The sequence below is a fragment of the Dendrobates tinctorius genome, unplaced genomic scaffold (assembly GCF_039654945.1).
Source record: "Dendrobates tinctorius isolate UK_male_01 unplaced genomic scaffold, ASM3965494v1 ptg000370l, whole genome shotgun sequence".
NCBI classification, from domain to species: domain Eukaryota; kingdom Metazoa; phylum Chordata; class Amphibia; order Anura; family Dendrobatidae; genus Dendrobates; species Dendrobates tinctorius.
In genome coordinates this window covers 3,224,457-3,246,326 of record NW_027362036.1, presented here as the reverse complement: position 1 = coordinate 3,246,326, position 21,870 = coordinate 3,224,457, and the positions used below count along the sequence as shown (strand labels likewise).

The 21,870-nt window shown below is 42.8% G+C and overlaps 1 protein-coding gene across 1 annotated transcript in view; it reads left to right on the top strand.

The window, feature by feature from the left end:
• The window catches only part of SOST (sclerostin), a 48,385-nt gene extending 42,281 nt beyond the window's left edge, over nucleotides 1-6,104 (top strand). The window contains exon 2 of the mRNA XM_073562902.1: nucleotides 2,849-6,104. Coding sequence (XP_073419003.1) covers nucleotides 2,849-3,267 — 419 coding nt within the window. The 3' untranslated portion in view covers nucleotides 3,268-6,104. The remainder of the gene's footprint in view (nucleotides 1-2,848) is intronic.
• Nucleotides 6,105-21,870: the final 15,766 nt, after the last annotated feature.

Here is a 21,870-nt window from a genome sequence, read left to right as displayed (position 1 = left end):
CCATTTTGAAGTTTGCTATTAGACCCTCTATCTGTTTTGTAAATCATTGATAAAGATATATCTTCTGTTGTGACTAGCATTAGCTCTTGATCTTCAGTATCTCTTAATAAAAAAATGACAAATTGTATAGGGGTGAATTACAAAGTTGTGATTATTTAGACATTCAGACTCCCTAATCTGCTAAGTACTTTCATAGCTACATTTTTTTTATTTCCAGTGTTAGCACTATGCACATTTTGTGCCTCTTTCAAAGTTCTGAAGACGTAAGGGAGCTATTGCATGTGAAGTTGGAAATATACAGTTCCCCCTCATACATAGTAATCAAAGCTTCTATGAAAAAGTTAAGAATTTCTGTGGACAAGAATCTCCTTGCGTTACAATCAATGGTATCGTTGCTCCTAGCTGCAGGACTCACCACTGAGCTACTTAGAAATAAGAGAGTGAAATAATTTGGGAAGTAACTCGAAAAGCTACAATTTGGCTGAAATTCATAAATTATTGTAAAAGGATCTTTAGCAATAAGATTTGCTCTTGGATGTACACTTGAACTGTAGAAGCTTTTTCCAAATGCCAACTCCATTGGCAAAATAGGAAATTAAGCATTGGCTTGGATTAAGAACAAATCAGCTCTGGCTGTTGATGTAAGTAAATACGGTCAAGCCAGATATTGTTTGTGTGACTTAATTTACCGTATATTGTTTTTCTTTTCTTATATGTTGAGTTATTCTAAGATCAATGATCCATCTAACCTTTGCATTTGATATTTTTTAGACACATTATTGAACTTTACATTTGCCGGAAGTCTTTTGCTATAGTTCATCCATGTTATGATCAAACTAAATGTTGAGCCTTCAGGAGTTACCAAAGTAACACATTGATATACTGGTTGGAAGAAAGGGATTTGGGGCTTTCTACCATGTCTGGATATAAATGCATCATCATGCCATAGTTATGACCTTAGTATTGAATTGGCTTAATAATTACTGTTAAATTCAATCCAATTTGTAACATTGAGGTCACAAGTTAGGTTCACTTTAAAAATGATAAAAACTATCAGCAGGATTTTGTTAAGTAACCTACAGACACTGTCAGGTTGGCAGTGTTAAACTGATCAAAATGATAACTGGAGTGAAGAAATTCGTCTTGTGGTTCTTGTGTAATCAGTGTTAGAAGTATTCAGTTAATGGGGTTTTCATGTTTCTGGACAGGACTGTAGGCAGAGTCTTATCTTCCTGCTTTAAGCCAGAGAAACCAAGGAAAAACTTGCCCACAGGCCATCTCGAAGTATAGTCAGTCTCTATTATGAGGAACATGTTTGTGCTTTGGGGAGGCTGTGGGCAGGTCTTTCCTTGGTTTCTCTGACTTGGAGCAGGATAGAGCACGAAGATAAGACTCTGCCTACAGTCCCAACCTGGAGCATGATCGTCTCATTAGCTGCAAACTTCTAACACTGATTACACAAGAACCACAAGACTAATTTCTTTACTCCAGGTATAATTTTATTCAATTTAACACTGCCAAGCTGACAGTGTCTGTAGGTTACTTAGCAAAATCCTGCTGACAGGTTTGCTTTAAGTTGAAAAGAATGTGAAAGAGTTAAAAGTAGAGGCATATACAAAGACAAGGAGGCTTCATGGCAAACATCAAAGTGGACAGCCTTGTTCTAGAGAAGTGTAACTTGCAATTTGGCCCTTTTGTTAACCCATAATTTGCTAATGTTGGAGTTCCTATGTAAAGGGCATCATTAAGGGGGCTTCACACCTAGCGATATCGCTAGCAATATCGCTAAAGCATCACCGACTTTGTGACGCAGCAGCGATATTGCTAGCGATATCGCTACATGTGACACTTACCTCTGACCGGCTCCCCCGCTGGCTATCGCTGATCGCGCGAGAACGTCCTGGGCCGTTTCTCGTCGGCAGCTTCCTGCTGGGCTTCCTGCTGGCACCAGCGAGTGATGTGTGGACACAGGTGGAGGACGTCATCATCGCTGCGTCTGACAGGTAAGTAACGACCGATGCTGCGTCACTGCATCGCTGGTGAGATCTGCCTGTTTGGCAGCTCACTAGCGACCATTTAGCGATGCACCAGCGATCCTGAGCGGGTCATATCGTTGTCGGGATCGCTGGTGCATTGCTAAATGTAACGGGGCCCTTAGAGAGGTCATTCCAACCTGAGCTGCTCTCTTTATGCTCAAAGTCAATAGTAACCTCTGAATCTATATCTCTTTGAAATAGACACCATTGTTGAAAAGTGGAGATGAAGCTATGAAGGGGTGCAAAGATAAGAGTTGCTCACAAAAGGACAAAAACTCAAAAAACATCACAGAAAAAGCAATACCAGATCAGATTACCAATGTACTAGACCCCCTTGATAAAGGTGGGCTCAGCATAGGTGCAAAATACTGATGGAGCAACCACTCACTTGATGGAGCAACTGTCTCACATTTGGTAGATTTTTGAGTGGTTCCTCCATCAGTATTTTGCACTTGTGTAGAGATACGAGTTGACAACAGGTCCAAAGGTCCTTCTGTGCCATAAGAAGATACAAGTACTATAGCCAGCTTATGGAAGTTGGAAGAATTGTTTTGCATTGTGGCCCAGGAGATTCAAGTTACCGCCCTGTGTATATTTCCTTTATTTATTTGATTAGTGTTTTATTAAAGTAAGTCATTTTGAGGACATTTTGGGTTACAAGTGTCTGAGACGATACTATATATTTGATATATTCACACGAATACATCACAAATGATATCACTTTGTATAATGGTGATTAATGTGTCACTTATGTAAAATCTCATTCTAAACAATCCATGCTAAGTATATTTACTTTTCTTATTTTTCTTCAGATCCCTCTGAATTTAGCTGCAGAGAACTACGTTCTGCTCAACATATCACAGATGGTCCATGTCGCAGTCTGAAACCAGTGAAAGAGCTGGTTTGTTCAGGACAATGTTTGCCATCTCATCTCCTTCCAAATGCTATTGGTCGAGGAAAATGGTGGCGCCAGAGCTCAATGGATTACCGCTGTGTGCCAGCTCACAGTCATTCCCAACGTATTCAACTCATGTGCCCTGACAATGAAGTGCGAACATACAAAATTCGAGTGGTGACTTCATGCCGATGCAAGAGATATACTCGCTTCCACAATCAATCAGAACTAAAAGACTTTGGAATAGATACAGTGAGGCCTGCAAAGAACAAAAAGCCTCGACTTGCAAGGCTGAGGGGCAAAACAAACCAGCATGAGTTGGAAAATGCATATTAATCACCCAGTGCTAAGGTTGATGCTATTTATGCTTTGTAAGGATGAGGTGACTGTAGGTGTCTCATGTGTGACTCACATACAGATTCAGTCTGAGGAGTTACTTAAGGAATTTAAGATTAAGGCTGACCTATTACCTACAGATTAAGATGAACAGACCATGTAGCAGCCTTAAAAAAGAATGACTAGACTGGAGTAGAGAAGAGAAAATACTCAGTATGTTATTTCTAATATTACATATTATATTCCAGAGTATTCAGTTACTTGCGTATATAATGGCAGCCCGCTTGTATGGACGGCTACTATGCAAAGATGAAAGGGGTTGAGAGACTACTGCAATGTTCTACCCTAGGAAATGATGTACATTTTGGAGATTGTATGAAGTGAAATGGACTTTGAAACTAACTGCTTGTATATGCTTTGTACTATAGCCCAAAGACAAGCGTCCAATTTACGCCATGAATAAAAGTGTATAGAGGCTAGCTGACGCTCTTTATAAAAAAGAAATTTTTACCATAAATGATATCTTTACTGTGTGAAAATGTAATTCATGTCTTGTTCTACATAGAATCAAAAATAGAACCCCCCCAATTTCAGTCTTCCCTATTTTTGCCATAAAGATACAGATAAAGACATTTAAGGGCTCCCAGGTGAGAATAGAAGAAGGGTCTATTGTGCTTTAATTGCAATTCAAACATCTCCCCCACCTGACTCATTAACGCTCCACCAATGATTGTGATGTACAAATTCAAGAAAATGTTGAACCACTCCCCCATGCGTGTTTAGGGGCAATTGGGTACGGACACCCCTGAGTTAGACCCATTTTATTAAAAGTCATCCTGCTTTGTTCTGTTGGTTTTTTTTTAACAATTGAGAAAGATGCCGGTATGGTGTTAAAATGTGAAGTTGTTAATAAAGATCCTTCAAGGAATATTACAACTAGACACTTCTTTTACAGCAGCACAGATGATTTTAAGCATGATTTTTATCTTCCTTTGGAAAGAATCCTGCTGTGATTTGTTCATTTATACAAGTTCAGTAATATTCGAGAGGTGAAGGCTGGCTTCTCTTAAATCTTTGACTATTTGCTATTTTTCAGTAGATTTTTGTATCTACCATTGCCAAGACATTCAGTAATTAATGTTTTAAGAGACTGGTGTCATTATCCTTAAATGCCAGTGTTTCATAGAAACATGTAATATGCTCTTTCAAAATTTTTAATAAATAATATGGGTCTTAAAGAACACAAATGGTGCACAACTTTTTATGAATTCTTGTTGAATGTGAAACTTAATGGGAACCTGTCACCTCGGAAAAACGCTGTTAACCTGCAGATATGGGATTAATCTGCAGGTAAGTAGTGTTTCAGTGCTGAATGGCTATCTTACTGCAAGTGCGGTTGCCCAAAGAAAATGAACTTATTTCCTACCGGGAGCCGCCGGCTTTCAGTCACTGAGGCATTCATAGAATGGCTACAGTCACCACTCATAGCACCGCTCACTATAGAGATGAATGTGAGCATGCCAAGGCACTTTGACAGAGACCTGAAAGCCGGTGGCTCCCTGGAGGAAATAATTTCATTTTACCTTGATAGCCCTTTCAGTATGGTGTTTGGGAAGCATTGTAATACTATTTACCTGCAGATTAACTCTATATCCGCAGGTAACTAGTGTTTTACAAGATGATTGGAACCCTTTTAAGGACACCTTCAATAATGAAGAAAATCATTTTAAGAAAAAAAAACCTCAATATAGTGCCTTTAAAATTTTCAGGCTACAATCTATCGGTTCATTAATATTCACTGTCAATGTACTGGAAAAGTTACACTTTGTTGTCCCTTGTCAAGGTGTTTCTACTAACTTTCAAATGGCTTGTGGCCATTGAAAACTCTTTATTGGTCTAGATAAACTCAACATGCCCTTTTATGATATCCTAGTGGTATGGAAAAGGGGTACTATGGTCAGAACTTTGCTTTATTAATCACAGCAGAGATCCACCCTCTAACGGATCCATCTCACCTGCACTGTACATGGACTGTTCCATTGATTACTATGTTGCTGGAAATAGCATGAATCTGTCCTCCGATTGATGATCTGCATATCGTAAGAGGAACCGTGCACGTAAACAGAGGTTCTCCAAGTTGGACAATATCTTTCCCAATTTTTAAAAAACACTACAAAAAAAAATCAAACATCATAAATGTGAAATTCTGGATGCTAAGTTTATAAAGTTCTTTTGTCCTACTTTAAGACCATTCTAAAGTAAGTCCCAATCAATCTTATGGCATGTCTTCCCACTGTAATACCATTGGTTTAAAAGATGGAATATATTTATTTCTGTTATTTATTAATGTATACATATTGTATTGTAAAGAAAGAAAAGGAATATTGCCTTAACATATTGTAATATTGCAGATATTTTGATTTATTGTTAATAAACCGTTGAATAAACCATTCTGGTGTATGACCTTGAATCACCTTCAGGCTATGTGCACACGTAGCGTTTTAAAACGCTTACTAAAAACCGGACTCCTTCCCAGAAATCGCGCGTTTTTTTCCACGCAATTTCACTGCGATTTTACTGCGATTATGATCGCGATTTTGCAGCGATTTTCGCGTGCGATATTCAAGCACTTTGCAAGCGATTTGAAGCATCGCTTGGAAAGTGATTGACAGGTTGGTCACACTCGTCAAACATAGTGTTTGACAAGTGTGACCAGGTTTTTACTATTGAGGCCGCCTATGCGGCCTCAATAATAAAAGATAGGATGTTAAAATGCTAAAAAAAATAAAAAAATCGGTGTATATTTACCTTCCGGCGTCCCGCGCTGCATTCTCGGGCCTTGCGCGACCTGTGATGAGGTAGTCTCGCGTTGCTATAGCGATCTCGCGAGACCGCTAGAGTCACGCGAGACTACGTCATCACAGGACCTTGCCGCAAGGCATTACTGGGAACGCTTAGGCCGGGAATGCATCGCGGGACGCCGGAAGGTAAATATACCCCGATTTTTTATTTTTTATTCTTTTTTTACAGGGGTATGGTACCCAGGGCCTGGAGGACAGTCTCCTCTCCTCCACACCGTGGATACCAACCGCACATGAGACGCTTAACTTCCCGCATGGTGGGCATAGCCACATGCGGGAAGTAAGCGGTTCTCATGCATTCCTATGGGTGCGGAATCGCGGCAATTCTTTGCGATTCCGCACAAAGAATGAGCATGAAAAAAGCGCAGCATTAGCACAGCATGTGCGGAATGCCATAGGAATGCATGGGGGGTGTTCTGTACACGATTTTTAAGCGTTTTTGCACCGAAAATCGCGGCAAAAACGCTTAAAAATCGCTACGTGTGCACACAGCCTCAAACTATGATGACACACAGATCTACATCTCTGGACCAGATATCACCTCCCTACTAACCAGAATCCCTCAATGTCTGTCCACTATTTCATCCTTCTTCTCCACTAGATATCTGAAACTCAACATGGACAAAACAGAATTCATCATCTTTCCCCCATCTCACGCGACCCCCCCTACGAACCTATCAATTACAGTAAATGACTGCCCACTCTCCCCAGTCCCACAAGCTCGCTGCCTCGGAGTAATCCTTGATGCTGATCTCTCCTTCAAACCACATATCCAAACCCTTTCCACTTCATGCCGACTTCAACTCAAAAATATTTCACGCATCCGTTCATTCCTCACCCAAGAATCTGCAAAAACCCTAGTCCATGCCCTCATCATCTCTCGCCTTGACTACTGCAACCTCATGCTCTGTGGCCTCCCCTCAAACACTCTCGCACCCCTCCAATCTATTCTAAACTCTGCTGCCCGACTAATCCACCTGTCCCCCCGCTATTCCCCAGCTTCTCCCCTCTGTCAATCCCTTCACTGGCTCCCAATTGCCCAGAGACTCCATTACAAAACCCTAACCATGACATACAAAGCCATCCACAACTTGTCTCCTCCATACATCTGTGACCTCGTCTCCCGGTACTTTCCTGCACGCAACCTCCGATCCTCACAAGATCTCCTTCTCTACTCCCCTCTTATCTCCTCTTCCCACAATCGCATACAAGATTTCTCTCGCGCATCACCCCTACTCTGGAACTCTCTACCACATCATATCAGACTCTCACCTACCATCGAAACCTTCAAAAAGAGCCTGAAGACCCACCTCTTCCGACAAGCCTATAACCTGCAGTAACCACCGATCGACCAAACCGCTGCACGACCAGCTCTACCCTCGCCTACTGTATTACCACCCATCCCTTGAAGATTGTGAGCCCTCACGGGCAGGGTCCTCTCTCCTCCTGTACCAGTTATGACTTGTATTGTTTAAGATTATTGTACTTGTTTTTATGTATACCCCTCCTCACATGTAAAGCGCCATGGAATAAATGGCGCTATAACAATAAATAATAATAATAATAATAAACTATTTGTAAGAATGTATTTGATATATATGCACATTATAGAATCCCCTAACATAATCTATTTATTTTCTTCACCTGCTGTAGAGTCAAATGTGTAATCTCTTCTGTTTCTACTACTTAGACATTTTACTGAGATGCCAATTCAGGAAAGAACATTTACAGTATATACTCGTGTATAAGCCAAGATTTTGTGCTGAAAATGCCCCCTCAGCTTATACACAAGTCATTGCGCAGAAACCAGCAGGGGAGAGGGAGCGGCGGCACAAGCCAGTGGCTGGGACATCATACCCTCCTGTGCCATCGCTGAATGTCCCCTGCATCCTCCGTTGTCCCAAGGCTGGCAGCATATTCCTGCATTGAGCGGTCAAGTGGTACTGCTCATTAAGGTCATGAATATGGACACAACTCAACTCTCATAGGCGTGGCGCCCATATTCATGACCTTAATGAGCGGTACCACATGACCGCTCACACAGGAAGAAACTGTCGCACCAGGACAACGGAGGATGCATGGACATTCAGCAATGGCACAGCAGTGTGAGTATGACAGGGGGGAGCCACGAGGGAAGCACGGTGAAGCATAGAGCAGGATGGGAAAGCATGGGGGAGCATAGAGGAGGATGGAGGGAGCACAGAGGAGGATGGTGGAGCACTGAGGAGCATGAAGGAGGATAGGGGAGCACTGAGGAGGACAGGGGAGGACAGGGAGCTGAGCCATACATGTAAGGATGGGACGGGGGAGCTGAGCCATGCATACTGGGAGGGGGGAGAGCCACACAGAGCAGGACAGGGATGAGGGGACAATGTACACACGATGTTAGGGATGGCGGAACACACTAAATATTAAATAGTAGAAAGTGCGTTCGCTGCCCGGGGTCCACCGTGTAGTAGGTGTTAATACCGCTGCTAGACAATGGCAGACGTGCTGTATGGCGGTATAATGCGAACGGGTTCAACGTCACCCAATGTGCGCAGAGCGGACTCTGTTAACTCACAAAGGCGCTGTAACATAAACATAAACACAGAGCCTGTTAGACTCACAGGTCTCAGCGAAATAGCACGCACGGTATCAGGTCACAGGACAGGGTCCAAGACAGGGGACGGTGTCGGTCTAGACCTGCCGTGCGTGCGGCATCGCAACTGCTGACACCGGTAAGTGCTGCTGAATGCAGCGTGGCGGCAGACACAGCCGCTATGCGATAGTGCCAAGAGAGACGTGACACCACCGGATGCTAGTGTAGAGGTGCGGTGTCAACAGTGACCTAAGGTTTGCCACTGACTGGTGCTGACTTTTTCTGTAGTTCCCTATCCACATGCGTAATATCAGAGGGAGGGGAATCTTAATAAGTCAGTCACCAGAATCATACATCCATCACCATTCACACATCTAGCAAGAAGTGTCTATACTAGCACATCGCCAAGCGGCCATGCGGGCCTTTTATAGCCATGCGCTGCCGGGACCTTACAGATCTCTGAGATGGACCAATCAGATCAGGAGAAGGACCTGAGCATGTGACTCCCGATCTCCAAAGGGAGATCGTCTCGTGAGCATGCCCAGTACCGGGATGAGAGGACTTAGACTTTGGAGTGGCTTGCTGCAGGACAGGCTGCGCTGCTATTGCTGACCCAGAGGTGGCAGCAACAACCAGTCCTACAGACCTGGTCTGAGCAGAGCGTCTGGGATGACGAGATTGCTGTGCAGGCTCCTGAGCTGTCTGTGGAGAATGGGAGACCACTGGATGCAAGGATCTGGATTCCCGCTGTGCAGCTGCAGGAACCCGACGCCTAACACCCGGCTTATACTCGAGTCCATAAGCTTACCCAGTTTTCCGTGGCAAAATTAGGGGCCTCGGCTTATACTTGGGTTACCTCATACTCGAGTATATACGGCACATTTATGTAGTTTATTACAGCTTTATAGAAGCTTGCAATTAACAGATGTATCTAAAAATTATTCTTATATTTCATCCTTTGTTTCTCCCAAAAAAATCACCCTTGTTTACCTTTTGCCCAAATAATTAACAACAAAGTTTTCAAAAGTAGGTTCAGAAATAAGCAGTGATGATTGTGGGAAACGCTAGAGCGGTGTTCCCCAACTCTGGTTCCTAGAGGCCCCAACAGGTCACGTTTTCAGGATTTCCTTAGAATTGCACGGGTGATGAAATTCTTGCCTGTACAGGTGATACCAAGGAATTCCTGAAAACATGAGCTGTTGGTTGCTTTTAAGGACTGGAGTTGGGGAACTGTGCCGTAGAGCATGATTGATCATAAGTGTCGATGAGGAACTCAAAGTTGCCCCATTCTCCACCACTGATGTATATTCATAATACAGGAGATTTGGAAACCTACATTTCCTTTAAAGAGGTCGTCTAGGCTTGTCATGAAAGCCTGCACTCATTCTATGTGATTACAGACTTTTGAATCCTCAAAGCATGTGCACCGGATGCTGTCAGGAATCTCCGGTGGAGAAAGAGGGCTATCACTTGACAGCAAGGATGTGATTTGCATTATTCCGGCCACATTCTCTCTAGATGTGTGCAGCCTCGCTCAGTACAAGTGAATTAAGTGAAGCAGCACACATCCTGTCGGCACATGATCGCATATATGCAAATCTCGTACTTGCAGTCACGTGACCATTTTCTCTCGCTGCTGGCATCAGAGAATCCTGACGGCAAGCGATGCAAATGCTGTGAGGATTCAAAAGTCTGCAGTGACGTATGATGACTGCAGGCTTTCACCACAAACACAGGCAACCTCTGAAAGTACTTGGTCGCAAGGTATAAATAACGCTGAAACACTAAAATACTGCAAACTATGAAAACAAACAATGATGTAATGCTACACAAAATGCAAATGAAGTATGAAATGAGCTTCCAAGCTTCCGCCAATCATTTTGTCACCAATGTAATGCTGATCATGGTTTTGACTACTTTTAAGTAGTCAGATTTGGCTGAGCTTTTACTATTTCTATTACTATGTTTTAATAGTCAGCAACCAACATTAGAATGATTGATAGACTTGAATTTATTTTTAAAGGGCGACATCTGAAGTACCTTCTTAAAAGGCACTGTTGGAGATGTAAATGGGCTGGCTGTTTTCCCAGTACAATTGCGTCCAAATGTTTTGAGACTGATAAAAATGTAGCTTTTTTTTATAAAATGTAATGCTTCAGTGATTTTAGATCTTCTTCAGATATTTCTATGGGAACTGAAGTACAAGTATTGGCATTTCATAAGATGTTATACTTTTATGGACAAATACATCAAACTTATGCAAAGACTTAAAATGTACAGTTTTGACCCTTGTTTTTCAAGACTTCTGCAGTTTGCCCTGGCATGCTGGATATCAGCTTCTGGGCCAAATCCTGACTGATGGCAACCCATTCTTACCAAATAAATGCTTGGAGGTTTTTTTTTTACAATTTCTTTGTTTTTGTTTGTCCCTCAACTTTTTGTTGATTGGGGGAGTTTCCTCTTATGGACAAATAATTGAATTTTTTGCTCACAGAGCCACTTAGTTACCACTCTTGACTTGTGACGTGGTCTCCATAATGCATTCACAATTTTGACTAAGAACATGACCATAAAGACAATCCAAGATTATGAAAAAGGCTGTGAGACAGCCAGATATTGTTTTAAAAAATTTGATATATTATCAGATGATCAAATTTCTTTTATTTCGGAGTGTATGTATTTTATTTTGACCCACAACCACTTTTGATATGGGATGCACTACTACTCCCAGCAGTGGGACACTGCCATGGGAACCAGGTTCGCACCGAGTTATGCTAATTTATACGTGGGCAGATGGGAGCAGCAAACCATTTACAAACAAGACTCATTAAGGGCGAACCTGGTCCTATGGTAGTGTTTTATCAATGATATTATTTTCATATGTCAGGTGGACCTAAGTTATTATCCGATTTTATTACTGAATTAAATAAAAATGAGTATTTTTTAAACTTCACAGCTACCACGAGTACAGAATTAATTAATTTTTTGAACCTTAGTATATTTATAGAAGAGGGCACCATTCACACCCAAACATATCACAAACCAACTGATGACAACTGTCCATTGAAATATAATTGTTGCTATCTCCACAGCTGGCTCTTAAATCTCCCTAAGAGCCAATATGTACGGGCACACAGAAACTGCTCAAAGATTCAAGATTTCAATCAAGAGGCTGACTCCTTAACAACATTTTTTTGATGAGGGGCATTTAACACAAACAAAACATCTGGTGGAGAAGCTACCAATGACACAATTGCTTCAAAATAATATCAAAAACACTAATGTTTTAATGTGCGAAAATGTTCCAATTATCACCCAGTTTAATGCTAATACCCATAGTTTAAGAAAAATTGTAACCAAATATTGGGTTATCCTCAAAGAGGGTAAAATAATAGGGGGGAGCTACCATTTCATCCTAAATTCATATACAAGAAAGCTAGAAATTTGGGTAATCTAATAGCTCCTACTATTTCTAACCCCCCAAAGTCATCTATCTCTCATTCTCTGCAAATCCAACCAGGCTTCTTTCCATCTCATAGGTGTAAACCATGTAGAATACAGGAAACAAGAAAACAATCTAAGATATCCGATAGAAACATAGAGTTTAATATCAAGGATTCCATTACATGCACTACGCAGGGGGTAATTTATTCTCTGAAATGCCCTTGTGGCAAAATCTATGTGGGACGAACTAAGTGCCCATTCAGCGCCAGAATAAGCAAACATCTTATGCAACTTTAAAAAGAAATTTACAGGCCACCCGCTATCAAAACATTATGCAATTCATCATGGGGGCTTAATAAAGGGCACTGTTGTTACAGGCCTCCAATCAGTGAAAAAGAGCTGGAGAAAAGGAGATTATATTAAACAAATGTCTCGTGCAGAGTGTAGGTGGATATTTGAACTAGATACGTTAACATCTATGGGACTTAACAGTGAAGTAGGGCTGTTTGATTTTACTGAATGACTTGTGTCACATGACATACTTTGAAGATATATGGCAGCTTGGACAGTCAAGGGACCATCCGTGACTAAGGAATCCGAGAATTCCGAAATGCATTGGATTTGGTCCATATTGCACTCCTTACATCGTCACGTGCTTAGTCACGTGACCGCTGGCGTCACGCAAGGTCCTGCTAGTCTACCACACACTGCAGGTCCTAATCGCGAATACTGGTAACCCAGGCACCATGAGGAAAAACCATCGAGGGGCGCCTGTCACCGGCCAGGACAGCGCTCCAGATGTTTACTGCATCAGTTAGCCTCATCATTCTAACTTAGAGGACACTGACTACCTCTTCTATCTGGGACCATTGGAAATAGACTCCCGGATAGCTGCTTCACTTGCAACCTTTGAGGTAATTCATGTCCCAGTGATTATCATGCTTTGACTATTAATGCAGCTTCATGCTTTCCAAGTGTTTTTATTGCCTAAATCCTCTAATCATTTGCTTAACCCTTTATTAACCCTTCACTGACCTTGGAATAACCTAAGGGTGTTATTGTTTGACTGGAATTGATTTTTTAGGTACAGGATACACTTAGCACAAATTATACATGCTTTTAATATAAAGTGATAACTAAATAGCTTTGTGAACAAAACATTTAGGTTTTGGGTTCATGACAAAGATACTCTCCAGATATTAATCTCCTAAAAAAAAGAGTGAACAAACAAAAACACAGAAATTGTAATCAACTCCAAGCACTGGATATTCAAGAATGAGTTGTTGTGAGTCAGGATTTGACCCAGAAACTGATATTCAGCATGCCAGAGTGAAAGGCATAAGTCGTGAAATATAAGAATCAACATTGTACATTGTAGCATCTGACCAGTGGCAAATACGGACAGGAGACGGCCCTTTGCAGTCCAAAAGATCATCATAGTGGACCATTCCACCACCTGCTTTGGAGGTTTAATATGGAGCCACAGAATCCTTGGTCTCCTATGCGACTGTCCAGGTTGCATCAATGATATGTTACCCCGGATGTGACTAAAAAATCTAAAAACACGGAAGCAGCAAAGTTTGTGCGAAACAAAATTTGTGTGAGTCTCAAAACTTTTGTCTCCAACAGTACGTAGCAATCAAATGATTCGGGGATCTGAGCAGAGGAGAGTGTTCAATCAATGAAGACAACTATTTTGTTAGAGTCAAACCAAATATAATGATTGACTACCATAATTTAAAAGGGAACCTGTCACTAGGTTTTCCCAGTATAAAGCACAGCCACCATCATTAATGCCTCTTTTACAGCATTCTAGTAACCTGTACATAAGTCTCCAATTTCCTCTTCATAGCTCAAAAAAATAACTTTTATTATACCCCCAAACAGTGCAGTCCAGTCCGATAGGAGTCGCTCTTCTTTTTTCAGCGCCATCCTCCTTCCCTGCTTCCTGTTGCTGACGCGTCCTTCATCATCCACTCAGTGTCTCCTGCCCAGGCACACTTCTCTCTGCCCTGCTGCGGGCAGAGCAAAGTACCATAATGCACATGCTAAGGAGATAATTCAAAGTTGACAACCAATATGGCTGGTCTTCCCTCTTGCTAAAATAGCCATTGCAATTAAATAGGAAAAATGTCAACATCTCTGTATGTAAATCAAACATTTTGGACAAACTTTGGTTTCTTCCTCAACTGTTTAGTTCCTTAAATATGACATTTTTAGCAGAAACCCTGTTTTATTGTTGACTGAGTTTACTATCTTGTAGGAAGCTGAATGCAAATGTAAACTTTGTTTCTTCAGTAAGTAAACCTTACCAGTGTCTGCTCACACCCGATACATTCCTTTCCAATGAGCAAGCTGGTGGTTGCATCTAGTCAACTGCTATAACATGAATGGGTGGATCAATTCATAACCACCTGCAAAGCTCAATAGCTTAAGCCATAGATTAGGTGCATTTTGTCGGCTTCATTGTAAAGCAGGAAGAACAGATTTACTTAATGGCCTCTACTCAATGATGTCTGGCTTCTGCGACAATACAATTGAAAGTGACACAGGAAATTGGCTTCTCGTGTTGGTATGAAAAACATTTCTGTAGATGATTGCTGTCCATGAGCCATTAAGGAGATGGTAGTGAGGAGAGTCTATTGAGCATTTTTCACATATTTTCTCTTGCAATTCACCATAATCAACTGTGCAATAATTGTTTCAGTGTTGGCAACCGGATCTAATAGAAATGAATCACTAGTTAATCTATCGTCTTTAAAGAAAAATCAGCCAATGCAACATAAATTAGCCGCCCACTCCATATCCTCTGGAATTTCGTGGGATAACAGGGATACTGTAGTATGGAGGACATTAACGTAGGCTGTAATGACGATTTTTCGCCATCTTTTCTTTCCGTACATTTCATGAAGCCTTTTTTCTTTGTGCTCATGAAAGGTCATTTAGGAAAAAATACAGAACACCCTATTTATTAATATGAATGCTTAATTCAAGTTTTAAAAGTTGAAACGTGCTATCTAATTCTTGCCTCAAAAAACCTTTTAAGCCATGTTAATAAATTACCTCTTGACACAAACGGACATACATTTATATAATGACAGCTAAATCGTGAATTCTGAGACATGTGCTTACACCAGAAAAAAAGGAAAAAATAATTGACACAATTGGGATCTTAAAACTATGAACTAAGCCATGTAAAGGGGTGGTCTGAAGTCCAAAGTAATTTTCCTCCAAAATCACTATCAATTTAGTGCCATAATCTAAACTATTTTCTAATATACTTGAATCAAAAATGTCCTATCCTGCCCTATTACATTGTCAAACTGCGTTTCATATTTTTTTCACTACTTCCTTTTTTATGATGCTTTGTTTGAGAATCCCAGTGCATGTTGGAATCCTGAAACAAAGCGTCATCAGGGCTAGAGGCAATGTGCACTGCGCGATGTGCACAATGACAGCATGCTCACTATTACCGGCTCATACACGTAGTAAGGAGCCGGCATCAGAGTGCACTGTCAGAATATCCGGAGTGCAGAGACCAGTGCTGCCCTGCAAGTGATGTCATTTAGTCTCTGCTCATTGGATTTTCTGACACCCCTGTGTTGCCGGTTCATTACTATTGATCTGAGAGTGCGCTGTCATTGTGCACATCACGCAGGAACTAGCCCAGCTCCTGAATCGAGTGTCACTGATGATGCTTTATTTCAGGGAGGGGGCAGAAAATAAAGGAATAAAGGAAGTACTGGAAAAAAAGAAAAGCAGTATGATAGTGTAGTTAGGGAATTTTTAATTTAATTTAATTTTAGATTATGGCACTTAATAGATAGGGATTTAGGAGGAAAATAACTTTTACTTTGGACCACCCCTTCAAGCTCTATAACACAGTAAAAAGTTTGATATGCATGGGGTAAGAAAAACATAGCTGGTGTTTTCCAAAATCAGTGGCACAGCCATCCTTAAGTTGTGTAATTGGAGTCTAACACTATTCTCTTCAATGGAGCTGAGAAGATATCAGCCACAATGCAATAATAGCTGGATAGTATGTCTAAAGGCCCCGTCACACATAGCGACTCACCAGCGATCCCGAAAACGATATCAACGTGTCAGGATTGCTGGTGAGTCGCTACATGACCGCTGGTGAGCTGTCAAACAGACAGCTTCACCAGTGATCAGCACCAGCGACGCTGAGCGTGCGTCGTCACTGTGTACTTTAGTTACCAGCGCGCTGATGCAGGGATGTGCGTCACTTAGAAACCCGATGTGTACCTTAGTTACCAGTTCCCTGCATCAGCGCACTGGTAACTAAGGTACACATCGGGTTTCTAAGTGACACACGTCCCTTAGATACCCGATGTGTACATTAGTTACCAGCTAATCGCTGGTCTCCCGCCTGTCACACGCAACGATGCTGTCATGCCTTCCATGTCCGTTATGCCTGTCATGCCCGCCATGTCTGTTATGCCGCATGACCCCTGGAGCAGTGTGCTCGTGCACCGAACTATCATGCCCGCCATGTCTGGTATGCCGCATGACTCCTGGAGCGGTGTGCACGTGTACTGAATTCTCATGCCCGTTATGTCTCATGCTGCAAGATGCCTGGAGCGGTGTGCATGCGCGCCTTACCTCATGGCTGCACGCCATTGCTAGGTAACCATCCGTCCCTGCTCTGATTCTGCAATCCTCTTTGTATTCCTGGAACCCCTGATCATGTGACCTTTCCCATGTTCTAGCACTGTCTGATTCTGCAATCCTCTAGGTATTCCTGGAACCTCTGATCATGTGACCTTCCCTATGGTTCAGCCCAGTCTGATCTAGCAATGCTTTCTATGATCCTGGAGGATCTGAACCAGAAGTCTTTCCCTGATCCTCACCCGGAAGTGCAGGTGCTATGGTGCTATATCAGACCGCCCCTTCCTATGGTCGGGGCCTGAGTATCGTGTTGCTTCCCTGCATGGCTACTTGGTCTGCTCGGTCGCTCCCTGTATTCTGTGCCCCTGCACTCTGCTCTGTAGTGCGTCTCTGCACACGCTCTGTGCTTGTACTCTGCCTCTTGTCTCATGCCATGTCTTGTGTTGTCTCTCGTGCCATGTTTGTCCTTGCCTTGCTTTGCCTTGTAGTATTTCCGCTGTTCTCTGCTTTAGCCTGTTTTCGCCATGTTATGTGGTTACTCTGCCTTGCCTGTTTCGCCATGTCTGGTCTTTGCTATTCGGAGCCTTGTAGTGCTTCTCATGTTTCTTGTCTCTGCCTGGTTTTCCATACTCTGCCCTATGGTGCTCTCTTGCACATTTCCATGTCTAGTCTCAAGGTTCTCCCTTGACCCGGCTCTGGGCTTCGGACTACGCTCTGCTGCTAGCTCTGTTCTCGCTTTGACCCGGCTCTGGGCTTTGGCCTACGCTTCGCTGCTAGACTCTGTCCTATCGTGTTCTCTTGCACATTTCCACGCTAGTCTCAAGGTTCTCCCTTGACCCGGCTCTGGGCTTCGGACTACGCTCCGCTGCTAGCTCTGTTCTCGCTCTGACCTGGCTCTGTGTTTCTGCCTATGTTCCGCTACGTGTTCCGTACCCTGTCTTGCCTTGTTTTCCGCCTAACCTTGCCTTGTTTCTTGCTTTGCCTTGCCTTGTTTCTTCGTGTGCCCTTTGCATGCGCCTGGATTCCTAGCCTCCTGCTTGTGCCTCAGCCATGCCCGCCTGCTTGTGCCTCAGCCGTGCTCATCGGTCAGTGACAGATGTGTCACCTGCTATGCCCCAGCCGGGTTCGCTGGAGTCTTACCCGCCTGTGCTGCAGCCCATCCAGCTAGCCAGTGCCCCAGCCGTGCTCTCTGTGCTTCCTTGCACTCACGCTGTTTCTGCACTGTGCTCTCCGTGCTTCTCTTAGCACGTGCAGGCCCTTGCCTGCCCCGTGGCATACCTCCCTGTGCTTCTGTAAAAGTATGCGCAGGTCTTGCCATGTACCCTGTCGTGCCCTCTTGCACGTACAGGTCCTTGCCTGTACTCTGTCCCTGGTGTGTCCTCCGCACGCGCAGGACTCTGCTTTTAACCTGACCCTGGCGTGTCTCTCTGCACGCGCGGGACTTTACTTTTAACCCTGACCCTGGCGTGTCGCTCTGCAGGTGCAGGACTTTGCCTTGAACCCTGACCCTGGCATGTCTCTATACAAGTGCAGGACTCTGATTGAACCTTGACTCTGGCGTGCCTCTCTGCTCATGCAGGACTCTGCCTTGAACCTAACCCTGTCATGTCTCTCTGCACGCGCAGGACTCTGCCTTGAACCCTGACCCTGGCGTGTCTCTCTGCACGCGCAGGACTCTGCCTTGTACCTTGTGCCTCGGTGTGTCTCTACACATGCACCCTGTCTTGTTTGTTGAACTTTGAACCCTGGGCCCCTAGCACGCACCCTGCCTGGAATCCTGCCTTGAACCTCGGCGTGTTCTCTAACACACACCATGCCTGGATATCTGTCGCGCCTCCTTGCCTGTACCCTGGTTTGCCAGATGCCCGGATCCTACCGATCACCAGAGCTCCGGAACCTGATGACCTTGTTGATCATTGCCTGCTGTCCGGAGTCCAATGCCATTGAGACCCAGGCATGCCACCTGGCACGTACCATGCCATGGACCTTGGCGTGCCCTCGCACGCACCTTGCAGTGTTTGCTTGTTCTCACGTTTTTGCACTGAATGTTTTCCTGAAGTTGTCTTAATGAAGATACCTTGAACTTACGTCTTATCTTGTCTTGCTTCCTGCTCGTCCTTGTCTTCAGACACTCGTACCTAGTGTCTACCTGAGCCAGCCGTCTGGTGCCAGCAGTCGTGGTGGCTCACCCCCTTGGTCTTGCCCCTGACACTCCCTGTATAGGGGGTGGTTCCTCACAAGGTCAGCTCGCCCTAGGTGGATGGGTGCCACGACCCAGAGGGTCCACTCTAAAGAAAAGTCGACTCAGCGTAAGCGGACCTCGTCACAGATGCGTGCTGGCAAGCAGGAGACCAGCGATCAAAGAAATGTCCAGGGCTTTCCAAGAGCGATCAGCGATACCAGCAGGGGGGCCGGTCGCTGATCGCTGTCACACACAGCGATCTTGCTGGTGAGATCGCTGTTGTGTCACAAAACTTGTGACTCAGCATCGATCTCGCTAGCGAGATCGCTATGTGTGACGGGGCCCTAAGAAAATAAACCATTTATTTTTAATCTAGCACAACCCCTTAATACTGACAGTCCTTGACCTAGTTATGGCCTAAAGCATTTCTATTCGCACATGTCCATAAAAAATGCAATTAAAAATTAATCCAAACTTGGTACTGTAGTTACCCTAAAATAGTAGCAATAAAACTACGGATCACACAGTGATATTCAAGCCCTCTTATAGCTCAATCAATATCAAAATTAAAAAAGTTACAGGACACAGAAAATGACAATGACAAATATTTTTTTTTACAAACTTCAACAATTTTTTAATTCCTTAAATTAAAAATATTTTGCAAGTTTGGTGTTGACATTATTCACCTACAGAATCATGCTGATAATCTATTTTACCGAATAATACACAATGTAAAAACAAAACACCAAAATAATGGCGGAACTGTTTTTTTTTCCACTCTTGCACTGCACTTGGATTTTGTTTCTGTTTTTCAGTACATTATATAGTAAAATGGATGGGGTCACACAAAACCAAATCGTCCAGCAAAATAAAAGCCTTCATATGGCTATGTCAGCGAAAAATAAAAAAGTTATGACTTTTAGGACAAAGGGAGGAAAAAGCCAGATTAGTATTAGCCTATTTTCTGGAGCCTCATCTATTGCATTGTAGGTTACCTTCCTGCATTGTAATAGCTCCAAAAAGTTTGTGATACTATCGCTTTCACATCTTTGGTCACATCCTGTTTGTTTTTTGAAAAAAAAACACGTAAATAAAGTTCACCAAACACTCCACTTGACAGTTGTGTAGGCCACATTAGCTCATATTAAAGTGTAGTCCACACACTTTATAAAATTAGTGTTTCTTATACCTGTTAGCAGCTGTTCAGGAATAAGCACATTAAGCCCCCCCCCTTTGTAATTTTCTGCCTTTCTTTATCAGTCTACCAAGATGAAGAAGGCAGGGAGTAAGGCACGTGGTCATGGGCGTGGAGTTTCAGCAGGGAGAGGATGTGGGGATTCTGTGCCTGCTGCGGGCACCAGTGACTCAGCATCCCCCAGTTTTACCAGGCAACAGTCCTTTAGGCACAGCTTTGTAGGACTTTGCCATACCCCACTACTGTGGGACGAACAAATTGAAGCCGTTGTCGGATGGATGGCAGCTAACGCATCGACTTCAATTACTTCCACATCCTCTCAGGGCCAGAGCACTAAAGAGCAACCATCTGTCTCTTCACCACCTGCCAAATTGCCCAGGCAGTCAGAGAGCCCTGGACAGGAGCCATCTCTACTTCTGTTCTCTGAATCTCTTGGTTTGGAAACAGGGGGCCAAAGTTTGTATATTTTTTTTTACAAACTTCAACAATTTTTTAATTCCTTAAATTAAAAATATTTTGCAAGTTTGGTGTTGACATTATTCACCTACAGAATCATGGTGATAATCTGTTTTATCGAATAATACACAATGTAAAAACAAAACACCAAAATAATGGCGGAACTGTTTTTTTTCCACTCTTGCACTGCACTTGGATTTTGTTTCTGTTTTTCAGTACATTATATAGTAAAATGGATGGGGTCACACAAAACCAAATCGTCCAGCAAAATAAAAGCCTTCATATGGCTATGTCAGCGAAAAATAAAAAAGTTATGACTTTTAGGACAAAGGGAGGAAAAAGCAAAAAATTAAGAAAAAAACCCAAGCAAGTAAATATTAACTGTAGTGGGAAGGGCTTTATATGCAATACCATGACTGTAAGAGCATTATTTTGTAATTATTACATTGTAATTCAAAAACTCGAAACAGCTAAAATTTCACAGCTAAAAATCCATAAAATGAAGTTATCAAGTACCTTTATGGCTTGTTTTACATTTGCGGATGTCAGTGAACCTCCGTGAAGCTTCGCCCACTACCATGCGGATGAATGCGGATGCGTCCGCATTAATCGTTTTGACGCTGCAGCGACCGCAACAAAATGCTACATGTTGCGTTGGACGCAGGTCGCCGCAGTATCAAAATGACGCATGGGGACTCGTCCGCATACATACGCATGGCCTGCGTACCCAATGTTAAAGATAGATATGCAGGCCACTTGCAGACGTAGGCGGAGCTGAACGGAGGAGGTGCAGCAGTGGGCAGAGCTTCACAGAGGAACTACGCAGCCCTCCACAGCGCTGCTGAACGCTAGTGTGAAACTAGCCTTAGATATACAAAATATAAATTTAAAGATGGCAAAAAATGTTTAAGACTATTAACAACAGAACTTTTTTTATCAAGTAAAATCATATCTATTTAAGTTATATATAGTTTAGTCTAAGAAATAATTCTACAACTCTTTCAACATAAATAAGGGCCTCAGACAGTTACAGCAATATTAAATAGAAAAAAGTTATGACTGATAGAATGAGGTCGGAAAATGTGAAAAAATTTCCTCGTTTGAAAGGGATTGTAGGGCTATAAAAACTTGCCTTAGATAGATTAAAAGTAATGAATAGAAGCAGAATTTTCTCTGCTCATACTCATACAGATTGACCACTTTGAAGGTCTGCACCATCTATGTCTGCCCTGTTCAGAAGTCAAAGGAATTCTGT